Source organism: Eptatretus burgeri, chromosome 10 (assembly GCF_056783735.1).
Source record: "Eptatretus burgeri isolate ZD-2024b chromosome 10, Ebu_testis_v1, whole genome shotgun sequence".
In the NCBI taxonomy this organism is placed as follows: Eukaryota; Metazoa; Chordata; class Myxini; order Myxiniformes; family Myxinidae; genus Eptatretus; species Eptatretus burgeri.
In genome coordinates, this window is record NC_140970.1 from 101940562 (window position 1) to 101960590 (window position 20029).

Sequence of the window (20029 nt, forward strand, 5' to 3'; positions counted from 1 at the left end):
TACTGTTTCACCCTTCAGCCTACGTTTTTATTCACCCCTGCCCCCCCCCACCCCATTTTTCAATGCTGTGTTCTCACTCCACCAGCATCAACTCTGTCTATACTAATAAAAGGGTGTGTGTTAGTGTGTCTCCTCCATAACTCCAAAACCATACAACCGAGCAGCCTGAAACTTTGCAAGTATACGAAGAAAACTCCAAGGAAGTACAAGAGTGAAAATTGGGTGTTTGGGTTAATTAAAACACCCCTTAAGATAATTAACGGCATGATTTAATTATATCCTTCATCAGGCAATCCTCAGCCACCTCGTTGAGTCGTCAGGTGTTTCCTGGGTCACCTCCCTGGGGTCTGAAGCTCCTACGTTTTTTTTGGCCTGCTCAAAAATGCCTCGACTTGGAACAGGCCACAACAATTTCTCAGCGATAAAGTTTTTGTTCACTTTCCTCACTCATATTGAATGCCTGTTCATCATAGCTACAATCGTGTTCAATGCTTACGTAAGTACTATAGTTTTCAAATTAGGAGCTTGGAGCGATTTCATCCATATATGATTTTCCACGATCTTCTCTCACGGATTACGTAAAGCAGATCATGGAAACATTACTTCGGTTATGAGGATTGATTGCCAGACTAAAATGTTGAAATGTTAAATCTGATAATTTAAAGAAAGTGTTATAACGAAGCCAATATACCGATTTACTTTAAGCAAGCAAGGCCACATTTCCTTTTCCAAACACACACAAAGATAGTGAAATTTCTAAAGCATTAAAGTCATCTTTTTCCACTGTTTAGAGAATTAGAGTGAACAAAAAAAAAAATTTAGGAACGTGCCAAAATTAACCAGCTTTAGAGCTATACGATTTAATCCATTCACTGCTCGACCTCACGCCCTGTCCCCGCAGGGACTGCCTATCCATAGCGTCTGCCAGATCTGTGTCGATATTGTCAGACATTTCGCAAGGTGCGAATCTACAGGGGATCAAAGCAAATCTGGTTAAAAAAAAAAAAAAAAAAAAAAGTTGCAACCACGACACGATTCCATCCCCCACAGAAGGAGAATGTGAGACGATGTGCTCTACTAATGTCCCTTTAAAAAAAGATAGTCTTTGCCCTGCTTGCAAGTAATGAAAAGCTCAAAGAGCAACAATCTCAAATGGTATGAACATAAATAAGCAAAGGTTGAAACTTTGCTGAATGCAGTGATCCTCCAGACAGACAAAATAATAAAACCACAAAAGGAAGCACACGAGCATCATTTAATGCACGTTTTTATTCAAGAAAAAAAAAAAAAAGTTTCAACTGCAAGCAAAAATCCAGCCCTTCAACTTTCCTCAAACTGGATAACACCATAGACACTATCAGAGAAGAGATTATATACAAAAAAAAAACACAAACAAACAACAAACCCAAAAAGGAAACTTAGATTTGAGAAAAGGCTCACAAAACAACCTGTATACACATGGTAGTTGCTCAGATTCGTCATGGGAAGCTAGCATGTCCACTGGATCGCAGAGGATGAGGAAGAGGAAAGTGTATGGTGCCGAAAGTAGGAGAAAAAAAAACCCAAAGTGAGTGAAGGAGTAAATTTCATAAAGGGTCAAGAGCAGCATTCAATGAATCATGATAAATTAAACTGAATTGTGTACAATTTGAAAGCATCAAGGTTCCCAAACCAAATGGAGAGAAAACATTTAGTCGGGAAATATTTTAAAGACAAGATAGCAATTACCCAGAGAACCATCAGGAACACATACCTGATTCACAAAATGAAAAATATATAACGTCTGTTTATCAACTACATCAGACTGAAAAAGATTAGGACAAAAAAAAAACAAAAAAAAAAAAACAAAAGTGTCCAAGACCTGACCAGTAGTGTTAAAATTGGCTTCATTCCAAGTGTGAGGTGGAGGGTAGCATTGGCAAAGATATTTTATAAAAACAGCAAAGAAAAAGCAACGGTGGATTGCAAAGTCAGAAGAGGAAGAAGAAAAAAAAAATTTGTTCATAGAAAATGCAAACGCTCAACAGCAGCTGCTTTGCGTTTTGGGTTTGTCACTGCTCGACAACTTGATCTGATCAGGAAACTCGTTGTAGAGGTCCACTTCAATTTCCTGCAGAAGCACAAGTTTCATTAATCGGTTTAAAATCATACATGAAAGCAAATGGCTTGTTTTGTTTTGCATCACACCAGAAATTTGAAAATGCCATTGCTCATGAGGGAGAGCAAGTACAAGAGTGAAGTCACAAAGGACAGGAGGAAAGGACAAAGCCACAAAGGACAATGCGATCGGACAATGGTACCTGCTTGAGAGCGTTGCGTGCGATAGTCTGGAACGCTTGCTCCACATTTATCGCTTCCTTCGCACTCGTCTCAAAGTAAGGAATATTATTCTTATTCTGACACCATGATTGTGCACGCTTTGTTGGGACCTGAAGAAAGGAGGGGGAGACAAGAAAATAAATACATAAAACGACACTTTTCACCGCAAAGATGTCGACCGATATACCTTCACCCACATTGCTCCATCATTATAATACTTGCACCAAGTTCGATTTAAATCCCTTCAGCTGTATTCAAGAATCACATTTTTACCCGACATGACCTCCGACCTCAAAATCGAATCGGTTAATCTTTGCATCATTCGATAGACTCGTACCGAGTCGGACTTTGATCCCTTCAACTCTCAAGTTACCACGGTAACGAAAAACTATCACGGACGGACACACAATCCAAAAACAAGTTGCACAACTTGTGGAACATCTACTTAATTGAATTGGATGTTGGTGGCAGCAAAATTGAGAAAAAAAAATAAAAATAAAATAAACCGACTAGCCAATCAGACACACACATTTCGGACAATATTGGGTTGAATTTTTATTACAACCCATTTGTTTGGACACTAGCCAAACCTCCTGTCAAAACCCAATCTGACCATTGCGACAAGTCCATCGCAGCAATTCCTGTCGGTTACCATGGCCTACCTTTCATCATGATGATCGAAAGTCTAATGCTCATTAAAAATTTGCTCATCCACAATTTTGCTGCCCATCTAATCATGGGATAGTTTCAAAGAGTGAACCCCATCAGTTGATTTGAGCCAAAGGGTGCACGATCAGAGCAAGCATTTCAACACAATTGTTCTGGAAATGTTTTGATCCACAAATTTCCACAAACCTGCAATCAAGATTGTGTCCTTGGTCTTTAGCCAAAAATCAAATGTGTGAGGACCAATGGTGAAGTTGTCAAAGCAACATCAAAACTGAAGGATACCCCCGACCTATCCAGATGCACCCTCACAGAATGGTAAACTAGAACGGCACTCGGTGGAGCGCATACCTCTGGCGGGCTGAACAATTTACATTTCGTTTCCCACCAGTAGGTCGATAGGCTTCCAGACCTTAACCAAAATCGAATCAGCTTGTTCTTGTCACCTTGCCAACCCATCCACAAAGTTTCGTCAAAATCTAATCACAACTTTAAGATTCACGGGGGGGGGGGGGGGATATGTTCCTGGAAAAAAAAAATGTATAAAAAATGTTAATGTTGAATCCACGAATGTCAAGGCATTATTTCAATGGAAAAGAGAGGGAAAGGTTCCTTGTGAAGGGAAGAATTTTTTTTTAATCCCATGCAAAAAAAAATTAAATTAATTAAAACATCCACTAATACACCAGCAAAAAAAGCAAAGCACAAGGCCACGAATGTTGAAGCAGATCGCATTTTCTTCCCACGAATACACGGTCCGACTTTTATTTTTTAAGCCCCATCAACGGTGAAAAATCCCTTTAAAAACTATTTATCCAGATCATCAATTATCTAATCAATTCATCCTGTCACACACCCAAATTTGTCCACACAGTTTCATCCAAATCAGTCCACGTTTTGATATATCCTGCTGGCAAGCAAGCAACTGCAGTCCACCTCCGGTGGCAGACCTAACCAATTATATATTGGCAATATGGATTGCTCCCTGCCCTCTTATTGACAAGATAAATCACAAAGTACTAATATTATACATCTTGGACAATTTTTTATATATATATATATATATATATATATATATATATTTAAACAGTCACCAACAGCATGTACTCTGGTTAACTGGTTGGGAGGGGGGGCAGGGGGAGAATAAAAATAAATAAATAAAATTCACCTGCCAACCAAGCCCAAAAGGCAATGGTCCAAACAATCCTGACAAGATTCCTCATTTTTCAAACTGTAGAAGTCATACCAATAATACTCGGTGATCACCAAGGTTAGTCAGCAATACCTGTCTGTTGTCAAGATCAATTTTATTGCCAAGGACGACAAAAGGAAAGTTCTCTGGATCACGTGGGGACGCTTGGATAAGAAATTCGTCTCGCCAGCTGTCGAGAGTTTTAAACGTGCTGGCCTGCGTTACATCAAACACGAGCACACAGCAGTCCGCGCCACGGTAAAACGCCACACCCAGCGACTGGAAACGCTCTTGTCCTGCTGTGTCCCAGATCTGCAGATTCAACACAAAGTAAAAGTAGAGGTTTAAAAAAAAAAAAAAAAAAAAAAAAAAAAAAAAAGTCCAATCGGTACACACATTCCTGTAAACAGCTACCCCCATCTCAGCAGTATTAACATCAACGATGATGCATGTAAACATCTCATATGCTTCAAAATTTAAACTTTATCTTCAATATTCTTGAACAATCTACTTCATATTCAAAATAAAGTAACACATGAAAGACCCCCCCCCCAAAAAAAAAACAAAAAAAACACGTGTATCGTTCACCCTTCAAAAATCAAGCACATTGACTACATTTGGCATGAACCTGCAAGGAAAAGGTTTCCAATCACAGAGCAATTTGTGTTGAAGGTCAATTTGAGAGTTCTTCCTTGGGAAGTCAATGAGTTGCGATCAATGGAACCCTTTCCTCCCAGTGGAAGCCGGGGTGCTCAAAGGCAGCGACTCGGGCCCAGCTTTGTTCCTCGTGTGCACAAACAGTACTGACCTGGAAAAATTCACCCGTATTGTACTATACGGTACCTTATGCACACGCAGGCAGACAGCAGATAAATGGAACAAATCTTTCATTCCGAGATCAAATTAACCCACTTATCTATCTTGCCAGCCATTGGGAGGGGTTCAGTTTCAAATCTATTGTCCTTGTAATCAGCCACAAGCGATCCTCAGCTGACCACAGAGCAAAGCTGGCCTCCCAAGACAGGGTATGCCATCCTTCCTCAAAAACATCAGAACAACTGGGACCAAATTTGGTGTCCACCATTTGGGTCAAGCACCATTTCTTCCATGGCTTCAACCTGCCAGTACACCATGTCGGGTCATCCTCCGACCAATCCTTACCTCAAAAATCGACCTAACCCTCTTACTTACAGGTGAGTTTCCTTTCCCATTTCATGCCCACCCCCTCCCCTTGTTAGAACACAGCTTTGTTGCCCGGTTTCAGCCACAGACAACGATGTATTTAAATAAATAAAATCAAAGGTTACAGCCTTTTATGGGAGGGTACGCGAGTACGCGAGTGCTTGGGATCCGACGATTTTCTGTACCTGCATCGTGACCAGCCTGTCATCCACCATCACTTCCTTTGTGAGAAAGTCTGCACCAATCGTTGCCTTGTACTGGTTACTGAATTTTTTATTCACATATTGGTTCATGAGGGATGTCTTCCCAACACTTGGGGGGGGGGGTGTAGGAATAAGATAAAAAAAAAAAATCATTCACTTATCAATCCAGAACAAAATGGTTACACAAATCTACCAATTTGTTGTAAAAAAAATAAATAAATAAATAAATAAATGATATTCGACTTGCTTAACATCATGGTTTTCAACATCCAGACTTGGCTTCGAAAACGAGTTCAAAAGGAGGAAAAAAATAAAAATAAAAATAAAAAGTGCAACGCTTGGCTGTTGGAACAGAAGGTAACAGCTGCTCAAACGATCCTCGAATATGGGCGGCATGCGCAGTCACAGCTCAATTCAGAACAAAATAAAAACCTTCCATCTCAACGTCTTCAGCTCACGCGAGCATGCAGACAAATGCGAGCAAGGGGGGGGGGGGGCAGGTTTCCTCGAGGGAAAGTCAAGTCACGGTTGAAACTTCAATTGTGATGGGTACAAAGGGAGTGGTGGGGGAGGGAATCCTTCCAGTGCACCAAAGCTTTGTGACTTGACGCATGCACCTTGTGAAGAGTGAACCAAGCACATCAATAAAAAACACCAATCTGGTTGCCAAAAAAGTAAACTCAGGTATGGATTGGGAGAACCAAAAAAAAAAATAAAGAAGTTGATTCGGTGGCAAATACAAAGAGGGACACCCGAGCAACAAACTAGGATCTACTTTCCAAACATTTTACTTGTATCGACAAGTGTATAATCCACTGCTGTCTTGTCAAATTAGGGGGGGTTCCATTTTATATACGCTCTTTGCAGTTTCGGAAAGGCTCCGAGGAATTGTTCAACGCAAGGGACACATACACTTCAAAATAAATAAATATAAAACACTACCAGTGAGGGAAGCTGAATGAACGACCCTCCGAGGAGCAGTTATGGAGAAGTGAAGGACCACATGCATGTCCAACGAGAAAGCAGCACACAAGGGTCAAAAGGTCAAAAGGTCAAAGGGTGTCATGATGGTAGACAGAAAAGGTCGACAGGCAGCACAAGTTCTTCCTGTTGTCCCATGACCAGTCTGAGCAGAGTTATCGGCTTGCAGTCTTCTCTTGTACACGCGTTGCAAAACACCTACACCTCTCCAGACATGCTGCACCACACCACCCTAGTCCTCTCCACGTTGGGGCGAGCAAGAGGCCAAAAATTACACCCCTCCCCCCCATTCTTCTTCCTCAGAGTCATCATCCTCCACTTCCCAAGTCTCATTTTAACAGTTGGATGAGGCACTCCAGTGTTGTGTTCTCGGTGTTAAGGCCGAATGTTTAAATGGTTCTTCTGTGCTCGGGGGAAGCTTTCAGTACTTGTTGCATAGATGTAGCCGATAAAATAGAGCTTTTCCAAAAACCAGCTTGAATGTCAGTTTCCTCCATTGGTTAGACATGGTATTCCACAAGTAGACAGGAGGTTGCACCCCATCAATTCGCTGTGCTGGACCAGCAGACGTCCCAACTACATAATTAGATAAAAGGTGGGAAGTCAAAAGCCACAGTTCACCATCTGGGATAAATTAAATTACCAGTAACTTGGGAAGGTAACACTAGATTTGGGCACAGGGTCCTGAGCATATTTAGTCACATCAGAAGACATCCCTAGTCACCTACCAACCTGTCAGGCCGCAGAGTTATCCGTGGGTCATGGGCTTCAGGGAAGCAGGTCCGAGTCACCACTCTCCCCCATGAGCCCCGCAACAATAAACACAGACAAGTTGCTAACAGGTCGTGCAGTAACTGCTATGATCGGACTCTGTGTGCCTTGCCACCTCAAATCAAGGGGCTCGATTTTTATTCATTTACCACCGGCTGAGTCACCCTTCCCTCACCCTCGGATTCTCTGCTGGAGTGGTTGGGAACGCTTTTGAGCAACGATCCCACACACGAAATGAAAAAGCAGGGTCAATGAACCGGTTCAATTATGTCTGCGTCCACAAATATCAATTTATGAGGGGAACAACTTTGAAAATTGTTACATTTTCAACACCAATCAGAAAACAAACCGGTAGTTTTGCAGTACTTCGATGTGTTCAACAAGGTGGTGTACAAGACTGCATCAACGGCTGTAAACTCCTGGAATATATACATATTGTTGCGGATCCGGGGGTGGGGGGGGGGGCAGCACCCGACTCTCGACAGTCGAATGTTGCAGATTTGGCGCCACCCTCACCACCGCCATCTCCGGGGTTTATAACGCCGGCTGGCTCTGCACAGGCCTCGGGTCACGAGTCTTCAATCGCGATACCAATGTACCCCTGAACCTTACCAGTTGGGGAGATAGACCCCAGTTAGACTGGTTTTGTCAGATGCCGAGCGTTTTCTGCCAGTCTGTAACCATTTCTGTTTTATATACCAATCAAACGGATCATTCGACGCGACACAAATTGATCCAAAGCGGCAACTTCATACGGATCAGCCAGATTTATTGGGGAACATCGGTGAACACAACACAAGCAAAATATTCACGACAACGTATCACTCTCTAACCCATTCTTAAATTAGGGAACTACAGATTATGGGTTTCGAGGGGGTCCCTACCGAGATAAGCCTTAAACGACATGCAGACGAGACATAGACAGCATGCGGACAAGACAGAGTACTTGGTGATGTTTCATGGACGAGAGCATCGTGTCAAAAGCACGAATGTTGCTCGTAACAAGCCGATGTCCTTGGATTCTAACCCCAAGCTCGAGCACGCCGCGTGGAAAAAAAATGGCGCTCATCCTCCTTTGTCGCACCGCACGCGGCCTCCGCACGCTCTGACCCCGTGCAAGATCGACGGCACAAGACAGTCAGATCGGCGGTGGGTTCCAGCTTGTTTCGCACAAGGTCCAGCATACAAGTCCAGGCCTGGCCTGGCCTGTTCACCAGACAAGGCCAAATCGAGGTGCCGGGCTGGGTCCATGGAATTCCAAGACATCGTCGAGCCGTGAGGTGAGTAGGGAAAGTCAGAGGCTCTGTAGTTTCTCTTGCCTTACCGGCGCATGCTCGCCTCGAAGCCAGACTTCTCATCCAGCAGATCACCCCTCGACACCCGTCGTTTCTCTTGCCTTCCCGGCGCACGCTCACCTCAAAGCCTCCCCTGCATGCCTCAAAACCAACTGCTCAACTCCGTCCTCTGTTCTTTTCCACCTTTTCTTTATGGGGCACTGCCCTTTACGAAGCCGACAAACTCCTCTTAGTTTCACTTCCTTTTTGGCCACTCCCCCTCTCAGCGCTGGGCGGGGACTATTATCCAGAGAGAGGAAAGAAGCTCTCGATCCACCACTGCACAAACAAACAGCCTGTGACACCTCCTGACACACATGTAATGCCCATTTTACCAAACAGCCTGGCTAAACATGCATTTAATGGGGGATCTGGGCGAATCCTATATTTATTAGGATACTAAGGGCCATTTCCGTAACAATATATACATGGTTTAAATTAAATACAAACTCGAATAAAGTCATTGTTGGTCAAATGAATGATATTTTTTAATCAATGTATGGGGTAAGGTGTTCTATGAACTCGTTATCCCATGCATGTGAAACAACAACAACAAAAAAAAAAAGCAGCACAGTTAAGCAATTAGTTCATGTCGATCTGTCTTTGTAAGAAATGTCGAGGCTCGTATGAGAGCCAACACACAAAGTACAACAAGGGGAGCAGATGATGGGTGGGAGAGGGAAGGACAAAACAGTGTGGAACAGACATTAAGGAGATTTGTGGAAGGGAGAGGGATGGGGTGGGGAACACAGGGTATACAAGATGGACACCATAGAGACTTTCAGGAGGAAAGCAGGGAATATGAAAGAGGTGGGTTTGGGGTGGATTAACAGGGGGGGGAAAGATTGTGGATTTGGATGGGGGAAGATGAGAGATGGTGGTGAACAGCTGTTTTGAAGACCTGGAGGGAAGAATGGGATTGAAGAGTGTGTGGGAGTTTATTTAGTTTATGACCGAGGAACAACTCATTTGAATTTAATGTTATATTTTGAAGAATTGAAACACAGTTGAGACAAGTTTGCCGTTCTACAGTACTTTGTCTCTGAATTAGTCCTAACTGTACATGCACAGAGCAGCAAGATATTTAAAAAAAAAAAAATAAATAAAAAAACACTAACTGTTTTACTGGCAAACAAAATGGAAAAATTCTTCCAAACAGGAAACTTGCCATTTGTAAGGACATCACAATGACAAACAGTCACAAATAACTAATGTAACATTAGATAGGATGTCTTAGACAGAGGGGAAAACCCAGAATTTAATTAACAAGCCTTTAAACTTTTACGAGAGTCTGGTGTTCGCTTGCGATCCTGGGGTCCCGATGGCTGCTGAATTAACACCAGTTGGGGTTGACTCAACCAGTCATCCCTCCCAGGTTGATGAAGTGAGCACCAGTGTGTACTGGTGATAGGGGCACAGCATCAGTGGCATAGCCACACCCCTAAGCAATGACAACCAGCAGCCAAAAAGGCAGTACATGATGGGAACCTAAATTTATATAGCATTATATGCTTGAAAATAAATTGCCTTCATAATACTTCCAAGAACCATACCAGATGTTATCTAGAATGAGAGTGCAGGGCATTTGATAGGGTTCAGTCTGGGGGGAGGGGGGGGGTGAATATCAGCGGCTGCCGATTAATAAAGCCTCCATCTCAACTGTAACTCCGTCTCAGTGTATAACAGTGCTGTACTAGTGTGACGAAAGCAGTCACGCTAAACTTGACTTTTTTTTTTTTAAGATCCTGAAAATAATTTTATTTAAACTGAAGTGTATATTTGAAGTGCACACAGGATGCAGTGTTCTATGAACTCCATTTCATCATGTTGTTCAATACGGTGCCTCGAAAGCACAAGCATGTGGCGATAATGAGCCAAGAAAGAAAGAAAAAAGAAAAGTCCATGGACACTGCAGAAGAGGTGAGAATTTGTTCAAATTATCCAAATTAATGGGTGCTGGTGTTTGATGTTACACGAGCCAAAGCAAGAGAACCAAAGGCAAAATTGTGCGAAGAGGGAAGTGCATGCAAGAAGAGGACGATGCATGAAGCTCAAAGCAAGGCTATGGAGACCATCTTACTCCTGTGGACCTCAAATAACCAGTAGCATGGCAAACTTGTGGGTGAGAGGAAAAGCAGCGACTAACTTCAGGTGTCCAAGCACTTTTGCCTCCACCGATGAACCCATCTCACCAGGTCACTCACCCCAGCTTCATCACACGACCTCTAAAGTCGATTTAAATCAAGACTTTTTTTGGGGGGGGGGGTGGGGAGAGGGGTTGGGAACATGCCATTTTAAACCTTCCAAATGGCTTGAGGAACAGTTCCATGACTAATATTTTTGAGAGTCCCACAATACATCACAAACCTCGATGATTAGACAAACCCATACTACAATAGTGTTTACGATGCCAAAAAAAAAAAAAGATTGAAGACTTCGTGGCAGCAATGTGTGCACAGATTGACCAAATCTTCAGGAGAGAGAGAACGTTAGTTTCCACAACTCTGAATGTGCTGTAAACATTCTCATGGATGTATCGCATGGTCTGTCCTGGGAGATAGATTTAAGGTTTTCCTTGTTAACCACCCGTAACAGCCGTGGTACCCCTGAAAACATGGCCTGGTCCTCAACTGTATGCCCTGGTACAAACACGAACAAAAGGAAATTTTAATTGCTTCTTTGTTCTTTACAGAAGATGAAATGAAAGGAGGTACCAAGCGGTACAGAAGGGAAAAGTTAGCCGAACGAGAAAGTTTCATCCACAGGTCGAAACCAGAATCAACATGCCATGAACACACCGATGGCACAGTTATAAAATACCGCTCACTACAAATGTAACTATAACGCACTCTGTTGAGCTCATACCTCCATAGCACCACGTAATGCCTGATCCACGAGAACATAGCGTGTCCAATACATGTTTGAAATATCATTGCTGGACATTACTAAATCGCGTTTGGCCCCCACCTCTCAATGGTGAAGAATCACTTTAAAGATTAAATAATTCTCGTATCCAGATCCGAATCTTGACCAATTGAATTTGTCCTCGTCACACACCCAACCACCTGTTCACAAAGTTTCATTTGAATCCGTCCACAACTTTTTCCAGATATCATGATATATATATATATATAAAAATAAATAAAAAATCGTTTTAACCCTCATCTCACAATGGTGAAGAATCTCAAAAAAAAAAAAAAAAAAAAAAAAAAAAAATCCATGGTCAGATCAGGACCTTCACCAAAATCTAATCAGTTCGTCCGTGTCACACACCCAACCTGTCCACAATTTCATCCGGATCGGTCGACAACTTTTTGATATCCTGCACACAAACAAAGACAGACAGAAAGGGATGAAAACAACTTCACCTTTAGTGGCAGAGAACAACGGAAAAATTAATTAATTAAAAAGTTAAAGGGTTGCAATTTTGCTTTGGTCCCCATAACAGAAAGAGCATGTTACAAATCACCACCCAACTCAACATCAGCAATTTTAAAGGACGTACAGTAGGGAAAGGTTTATTTCTCAGAAGTTTAAGGAATTCTCGTTGAAACAAATTGGACCCAAGTAATGAGAAACCTGCCCCCCCCTGCAGAAGACACCCCATCCCCAAACCCCCTCCCAGTACTACCCAATATCAGGTCTTGAATGGGAAGGTGGGGGGGGGGTCTAAATGCAAAATTCAACCCCACCAGAACAATCGAGAGAACAGTGAATAGGTTACACAAGTTTGTACAACTTTAAACAAGTGAGTGTGTCACACACCACACGATTATAATCATCCAACGATATTCAGCTCGAGACACTCCAGAGCTGAAATGTCAACACCATGGGACCAAGACCGATGAGTAACACTCACATCCCCTCAAAACACATGACCTCCTCCCTCCCCCACACACAACCTCCCTGCGTTTGGTACAAAGGAGGAACCGTACTAGATATTTCTCCATAAAAATAAACCGAGAAGTCGCTTAAATATTACAAGTTATTAAACTAGAAGGGCATTCAGTGGAGCGCGTACCTCCACTACATGTAAAAAGGTGGTTTTGTATCCCAATGACAGGCTGGACCTGGAACAGAACCAAAACCAGAATCGAAACGGCTTGTTCTCGTCACCGAATCAACTCGTCCACCTTTTGATAGATTGTACAGTAGTTTATGGTCCCATCTCTCAATAGTGAAGATTCACTTAAATTTGAGTATCTGGACCTTCACCAAAATCTCATCATTTGGTCCCTCACACCGAACTTGATACATCCTGTTCACCGACACACATGAAAACAACCTCTATCCACCTTAAGTGGTGGAGGCAATTATGAAGTACTCCAACATGGCATTAAACAAAACAACTAATCACAAAACTCCACAGAACTGAGATGAAGCCAACGTACCCCGAATCACCGAGGATGATCACTTTAAGAAGAACCTTCTTCCTGGAACTCATGGCTGGATGAGGGAGGAAAAATGAACAATTAATCATCATACAGGCCCCCACGTCACAGAGTCATCATTATAACTACACCACACACCAGCTCACCTAAAATCATTATAACTACACTACACATCAGCTCACCTAAAATCATTATAACTACACTACACACCAGCTCACCTAAAGCCATCATTACGATACTACACACCGGCTCACCGAAAGCAATCATTATAACTACATTACACATCGGCTCACCTAAAGCCATCATTATAACTACACTACACATCGGATCACCTAAAATCATTATAACTACACTACACACCAGCTCACCTAAAGCCATCATTACAATACTACACACCGGCTCACCGAAAGCAATCATTATAACTACATTACACATCGGCTCACCTAAAGCCATCATTATAACTACACTACACATCGGATCACCTAAAATCATTATAACGATACTGCACACCAGCTCACCGAAAGCAATCATTATAACTACATTACACATCGGCTCACCTAAAATTATTATAACTACACTACACACCAGCTCACCGAAAGCCATCATTACGATATGACACACCGGCTCACCGAAAGCAATCATTATAACTACATTACACATCGGCTCACCTAAAGCCATCATTATAACTACACTACACATCGGATCACCTAAAACCATCATTATAACTACACTACACACCAGCTCACCTAAAGCCATCATTACGATACTACACACCGGCTCACCGAAAGCAATCATTATAACTACATTACACATCGGCTCACCTAAAGCCATCATTATAACTACACTACACATCGGATCACCTAAAACCATCATTATAACTACACTACACACCAGCTCACCGAAAGCAATCATTATAACTACATTACACATCGGCTCACCTAAAATCATTATAACTACACCACACATCAGCTCACCTAAAGCCATCATTACGATACTACACACCGGCTCACCGAAAGCAATCATTATAACTACATTACACATCGGCTCACCTAAAATTACTACAACTACATGACACACCGGCTCACCTAAAGCCATCATTATAACTACACATCGGCTCACCTAAAACCATCATTATAACTACATGACACACCAGCTCACCAAAAGCCATCATTACAACTACACTACACACCGGCTCACCGAAAGCAATCATTATAACTACACTACACACCGGCTCACCTAAAATTATAACTACACACCGGCTCACCTAAAATCATTACAACTACACTACACACCGAAAGCCATCATAACACTACACACCGACTCACCTAGTAATCATGATAACTACACAGGCTCACCAAGCAATCTTTATAACTACACTACACACCGAAAGCCATCATAACACTACACACCCACTCACCTAGTAATCATGATAACTACACAGGCTCACCAAGCAATCATTATAACTACACTACACACCGGCTCACCTAAAATCATTACAACTACACTACACACCGAAAGCCATCATAACACTACACACAGACTCACCTAGTAATCATGATAACTACACAGGCTCACCAAGCAATCATTATAATTACACACCGGCTCACCTAAAATCATTATAACTACACAACACACCAGCTCACCGAAAGCAATCACAACACTACACACCGACTCACCTAGTAATCATTAAAACTACACAGACTCACCAAGCAATCATTATAACTACACACCAGCTCATCTAGTAATCATTATAACTACACATCGGCACACCTAGTAATCATTACAACTACACACCAGCTCACCTAGTAATCATAACTAAATTACACACCGACTCACCTAGTGATTATAACTACACAACACACCAGCTCACCGAAAGCAATCACAACACTACACACCGACTCACCTAATAATCATTAAAACTACACACAGACTCACCAAGCAATCATTATAACTACACACCAGCTCATCTAGTAATCATTATAACTACACACCAGCTCACCTAGTAATCATAACTAAATTACACACCGACTCACCTAGTAATCATGATAACTACACTACACTACACACAGACTCACCTCCCAACAAGGCACTGGCTCAACACAAAACTACTTTGTACCTGTTTAACCAACACAGTTTATCACAATTCAGTAGTAGTAGTAGTAGTAGTAGTAGTAGTAGTAGTAGTAGTAGTAGTAGTAGTAGTAGTAGCCCCTCCCCCCACCCCTGAAAACATCAAACGCACGTCCCACCACCGGACGTCGAGCCAAGGCCGAACACAGCAGGTAACCACACCAAGCCACGTCACGTCCCGTCACGACCGCCTCACCTGACTTGACTTCACCAACAACCGGGTAAGAAGGAACAGGGAGAGAGGGGGGAGGGTGAAACGAGTTAACCCAGCGAGACGAAGACGCCGATTATCACAACTGGTGCCCACAAGATGGCGACTGCGGGTCACGAGCTTCAACGTCACAGCCCCGGCCGCGTCCGCCGAACCGTTTCCTCCTCCCTCAACGAGCGTTTATATACCGCACGATCGATCATCAATCAGGGAACACACCTTGTCCGAAAAATCTGTTTGAGCGTTTCTGTGAAGGCGTCACGAACCAATGAAGTAAATAATCAGAGTTAATGCATGATGACGAAATTCCATGATGACGTCATCGTCTGCTCGTCGTTTTTTTTATCCTCGACCATAAAAAAACAACAACAACAACCTATAAATAGTGTTCCGTCGTCGAAGGTTTTGTCGTGCCGAATTGGAGTGTACACTTTCACTCACAAAATAATAATAATAATAATAATAATAATAATAATAATAATAATAATAATAATAACAATGATTATTATTCCCACATCAGAAATGAGTCATCGGTCCCCCCCCCCACGTGACGGTCGGAGCACGTGGACGCCGTGATCACGTGACTCGCAGTTGCTCGTGCTTATTTCGTCACAGGATTAGTAACATGTTCATGTTGGTATAAAAAACTGTCAGTCCACTCAGACGTCACGTCACGTGACGTGTCATGTGCTTCGACAAGGCCGCTTACCGTGTCGATCTCCTGTCCAAGCCTCTTGTCTGTCCTCTCAAGCCTCCGACATTCAGGGTCGCCTCGTCGACGTCACTGCTTCATAATCATGGCCCCGAGACCCCAAAGTCAGTTTAATCCACCTCGAGCTCTCCCGCTTTCAAATTTGTCCTATCTACTTAGTACGTATGCAAATATCCTGGAATTTTGACCCAGCCCGTCAAGCTAACACCTTGCAGCCGTGGCCTCTGCCAATGATGCTACCCCGCAGCTTTGGACTGAATCTAAATGAAGAAGGAGAAGAAGAAAAAGAAGAGAGTTGGCGTCCAGTATTTTATTGTGAATTGGTGTGGAATTTTGGCTTTGTGGTATTATGCATCCACAAGGTCTACCTACCTACCTACCTACCTACCTACCTGGCTACCTACCCACCTACCCACCGACGTCTTCCCATACGAAGCTCCCAGGGCTTGTCGTTTTCCTGCCTTTCGGACATTGCACGTGATTTTGTCCTCACAAGTACAACGGTGATCAGGAATGGATATACAATAACGATGACAAGATCGTACTGTTGTGGGGCCGGGTATCGGTGGTGAGCACGACCGCGAGAGGGAGCAGTAGAGTCTGCTCCACCGAACACACCGGAATTTAGGCCATGACCCTCGGATCAGTCCGAAAGGCACGGGTCCCTTACAGGACCGTGAATCACCAATAATTCGACCACGTGGGGTAGGGTTAATTGCCAAACTTCAATATACCTAATTACCCACGTGGCAAAACTACCGGGGAATTCACACCCTCAACGGACCTCGAGCGGGACGAGCCATTACCGTGCTCAAACCGTTTGTAACCCGAGCGGATGGTTACCGATGCCTGTCAGTCCAAATGAACAATTTACTGCCTCGCCATTCCTCAACAGGCACCGTGCTCAGCCAATAAAATAAATGACAGGGAACGAGCTGGGACATTCAACAATAGGGAAATTTATTACAATAATAATCGGGGCAGGAAGCACGTTAGGGCAGAGTTATCCGAATATCAGGCAGGCAATATACAGTGAGCAAAAGCAATTGACAGTTCTACTTAAGAGCTGGGGCCTTCACACAGACACACACCCAAAAGAAACGGACCCCTTAGGGTCTTTATTGAAGGCTTCCAGCTCGAGGAAAGGTGAGCTGGAGGCCAGAGCCTGTGCTTGGACCTGTCCACCTCGTGCGGTCTTCGACAATCTGGCTCAGTGGCGGGATTCAAACCCGCAGCTTTCACGTGGCGTCAGGGACGAAGGCACCAGGAGTGGATCGGCAGACGCCAGCACGATCCGGATGGCAAAAACAAGCGAGGAGGCGGCGAGGCAGGCGAAGCAAGTGATTCTTCTCAGGCTCCGACGCCAACACGAACATGAACACAAACACACACTCCAAAGGGAGCCTAGTCTTTTTATCCACTCCCTGAGCGGGGCGGAGCCTCGGTGTCAGACACTCTGGGCGCGCTTGGTTGGACAGGGATCAGGTGTGTTGACGCGCTGTGAAAACACCAACTGAACAGCAAAGGGAGCCTGGTAAAGCGCTAGTTCAGTGGAGGAGTTGTGAACGCGAATGGCAGGGGGGTGGTTGCTTTGTCGGATCTAAGGATTTAAAGACCTGACTATAAAACAACTTCGCAGCGCACGTACACTTAATTACCCATTAAACAAGGGACGGGGCCCGAACTAGAAACACATACTTACCGATATAACTGATCTATAAGGACTCTGGCTGTTGTGTGCGATCAGTTCCAGATTCGTAACAGTACGTGCTCGAACTGTGCTACCTTCCAGTGGAAATCCAACAAACACCTACATCTGTCATGGGGGTAACATTTTGGGGGGAAATCATTATATCGGTGGGAAAATCACTCCCGATCAACGAACTACTTTTCAGGAACACGCGGCGTTGGTAAATCGATAGATTATGTACAATGCATTACAAGCTCAGCATTATACATGTATCATTCAGAGGAAATAATTTTTTAAAATGCTCCTATCTCCGAAACCGCCTCATGGAAAAAATTGAAACTTGGCACATGCGAAGTACTCACCATGGGAAATAAGTTTGGATTTTTTTCTTAATGATGTCATAGTCATAATTCGTTATGACGTCATAATTGCATCTGCCGAATGGTTTTATCCGATCAGTGTGAAAATTTTTGAGGGTCATCCAGGGATAAATTGTATGGGGGGGAAATTATTTTAAACTTCGTTCTCCAGAACGGCTTAACAGATCAAAAGGAAACTTCACGCACATGTTCCCCAATCCTTGGGGATACCAGGGTGTTCACGAGTAATTAATCGGTCACGTGGTCTGCCAGCAATATTGGATTGAACGAAAATCTTAAAATAATTTTTCTTTTGAACCGCTTAATCAATCGACGTGAAACGTCACAATTATGATCTCGTAGTGATGGGGAACATATTGTCGTGGGGTCTGGCAGTTCGGTTAATCCCCCATCACCCAATAGTGGTGGACGAGCGGTTAACACCAACCAGGCCGGATTGCCGAGAGTTTTCCTTAGGAGGCAGACACGTGATCCTCAGAGATAATCACACACACGGAAGTGGAATTGGCACCATTGGTGGAGTGATGGACGCACAGCACATGGGGTTTATACTCGGACCCCACGACAAATACATGGACACAGCAACTTAAAATAAACGCGGATTTTATGAAAATCGACAAATATTTACAAGTGACAATAATTCAGATTGCAATAACACTTGAAGTAAACTAAGCCGAAAGTCGAGGCACCTCTACGCGCGGACTCTAATACAGAAAAGGGGAAAACGAAAGAAAAGAAAATCCTCCCTTTATTTTGACACTTAGCTTGGTCCAGAGATGGTCTCTGTGGAAATTTGGAATCTCGGCGTGTCTGTGTCTGCCTCCTTATGCTTCGCCCTGCATGGGTAGACGCGCCGAAAATGGAGCTGAGCCGCTCTCTCACAGCAGGATGGTGTAAGTGAGGAAATTTGTGGCGATATTCAACGCCACGGCTCACCATCCGTCATGCAGCATCTTCGTCGATTGCGCTTACCGACCCGCAGCTTTGCAGAATGGTGCCGTCTCTTCGGTGAAAAACATGAGGCTTCCAGGTCCGTCTCTCACGATCAGCCAAGAGTCGATGGCCAGCGTCTTGCTCAGTACGTGAGCCAATTCACAGCACGACGCGAGAATCAAGCAGCCATCTCGTCGTGCCGAGAGGAGAGCAAAGCAAGATCCTCAATCCCAACCACATTCCTCTAACAACTACTACTGCGAACCTCACCCTTCTTCCACCACTCGCCATGGCTTTTCAGCACGAAACCCGGGAAGGCGAGGCTTCTGCCTGCTCGGCACGCCTGGCTCGCTTGTTGTTATGGAGGTTGTGGTTATAAAAATGCAACTCCTTCATGGTTGACTTGTAAATGCGAAAACGTAGGAATAGGTCACAGGGGGCAATCACATACTGGGCAAAATTATCCTTAATCCCTATCTAATTAACACCATAGCACCCCGCCGTGTGGTGACAAGTCACACTTAAACTCACTGTTTCCTGACTTAGTTTACATCGAGATGTCTCCTACACGTCCACGGACCAAGCAACACACACACACACACACACACACACACACACACACACACACACACACACACACACACACACACACACACACACACACACACACACACAATTCAAACTTTCCCATTGAAATTCCTCCATCTACCCCCACAACCATAACAATATGTTTTTAATTTCAACCTGATCAGACGCATTGTCTGGCAGCAAGAATTATTTAATATTTTGAATCTGGGTTCACGGATTTAAATCAAACTTGGTACAAGTATGTGTAATGATGTAATAATGTGGACAGAGGCATATCTGGTGATGTAATGACGTCCAAGAGTGCCCTTCTTGTATTTTAATAATAAACACTGATGGGAAGGTCATA

General features: G+C 43.5%; 1 protein-coding gene across 6 annotated transcripts; it reads right to left on the reverse strand.

The window, feature by feature from the left end:
* Positions 1 to 1250: 1250 nt before the first annotated feature.
* On the reverse strand, positions 1251 to 15582 carry LOC147019315 (ras-related protein Rab-7a). 6 transcript variants are annotated; one of them, XM_085899703.1, is made up of 6 exons: positions 15366 to 15582; positions 13040 to 13094; positions 5545 to 5671; positions 4271 to 4489; positions 2301 to 2429; positions 1251 to 2110 (listed from the first exon to the last, which is right to left on the reverse strand). In XM_085899703.1, the coding sequence occupies exons 2-6, from the start codon at positions 13090 to 13092 to the stop codon at positions 2021 to 2023; spliced, it is 618 nt and encodes a 205-aa protein (XP_085755829.1). In that variant the 5' UTR covers positions 13093 to 13094; positions 15366 to 15582; the 3' UTR covers positions 1251 to 2020. The 6 variants fall into 6 exon arrangements, with proteins under 6 accessions (XP_085755829.1, XP_085755830.1, XP_085755833.1 ...); XM_085899704.1 differs by having other exon boundaries at positions 15282 to 15557; XM_085899707.1 differs by lacking the exon at positions 15366 to 15582 and adding an exon at positions 15289 to 15311.
* Between the last annotated feature and the right edge of the window lie 4447 nt (positions 15583 to 20029).

Bases quoted from the DNA above. Each gene is read 5' to 3' on its own strand.
- LOC147019315 (XM_085899703.1), bottom strand. From the start codon at position 13,092: ATGAGTTCCAGGAAGAAGGTTCTTCTTAAAGTGATCATCCTCGGTGAT. The intron at 4,490-5,544 runs GTACAGAAAATC...TTGAATCTGCAG, and splicing joins ACAGGCTGGTCACGATGCAG to ATCTGGGACACAGCAGGACA. The intron at 2,430-4,270 runs GTATTGCTGACT...TCCTTTCTTCAG, and splicing joins TTGATCTTGACAACAGACAG to GTCCCAACAAAGCGTGCACA.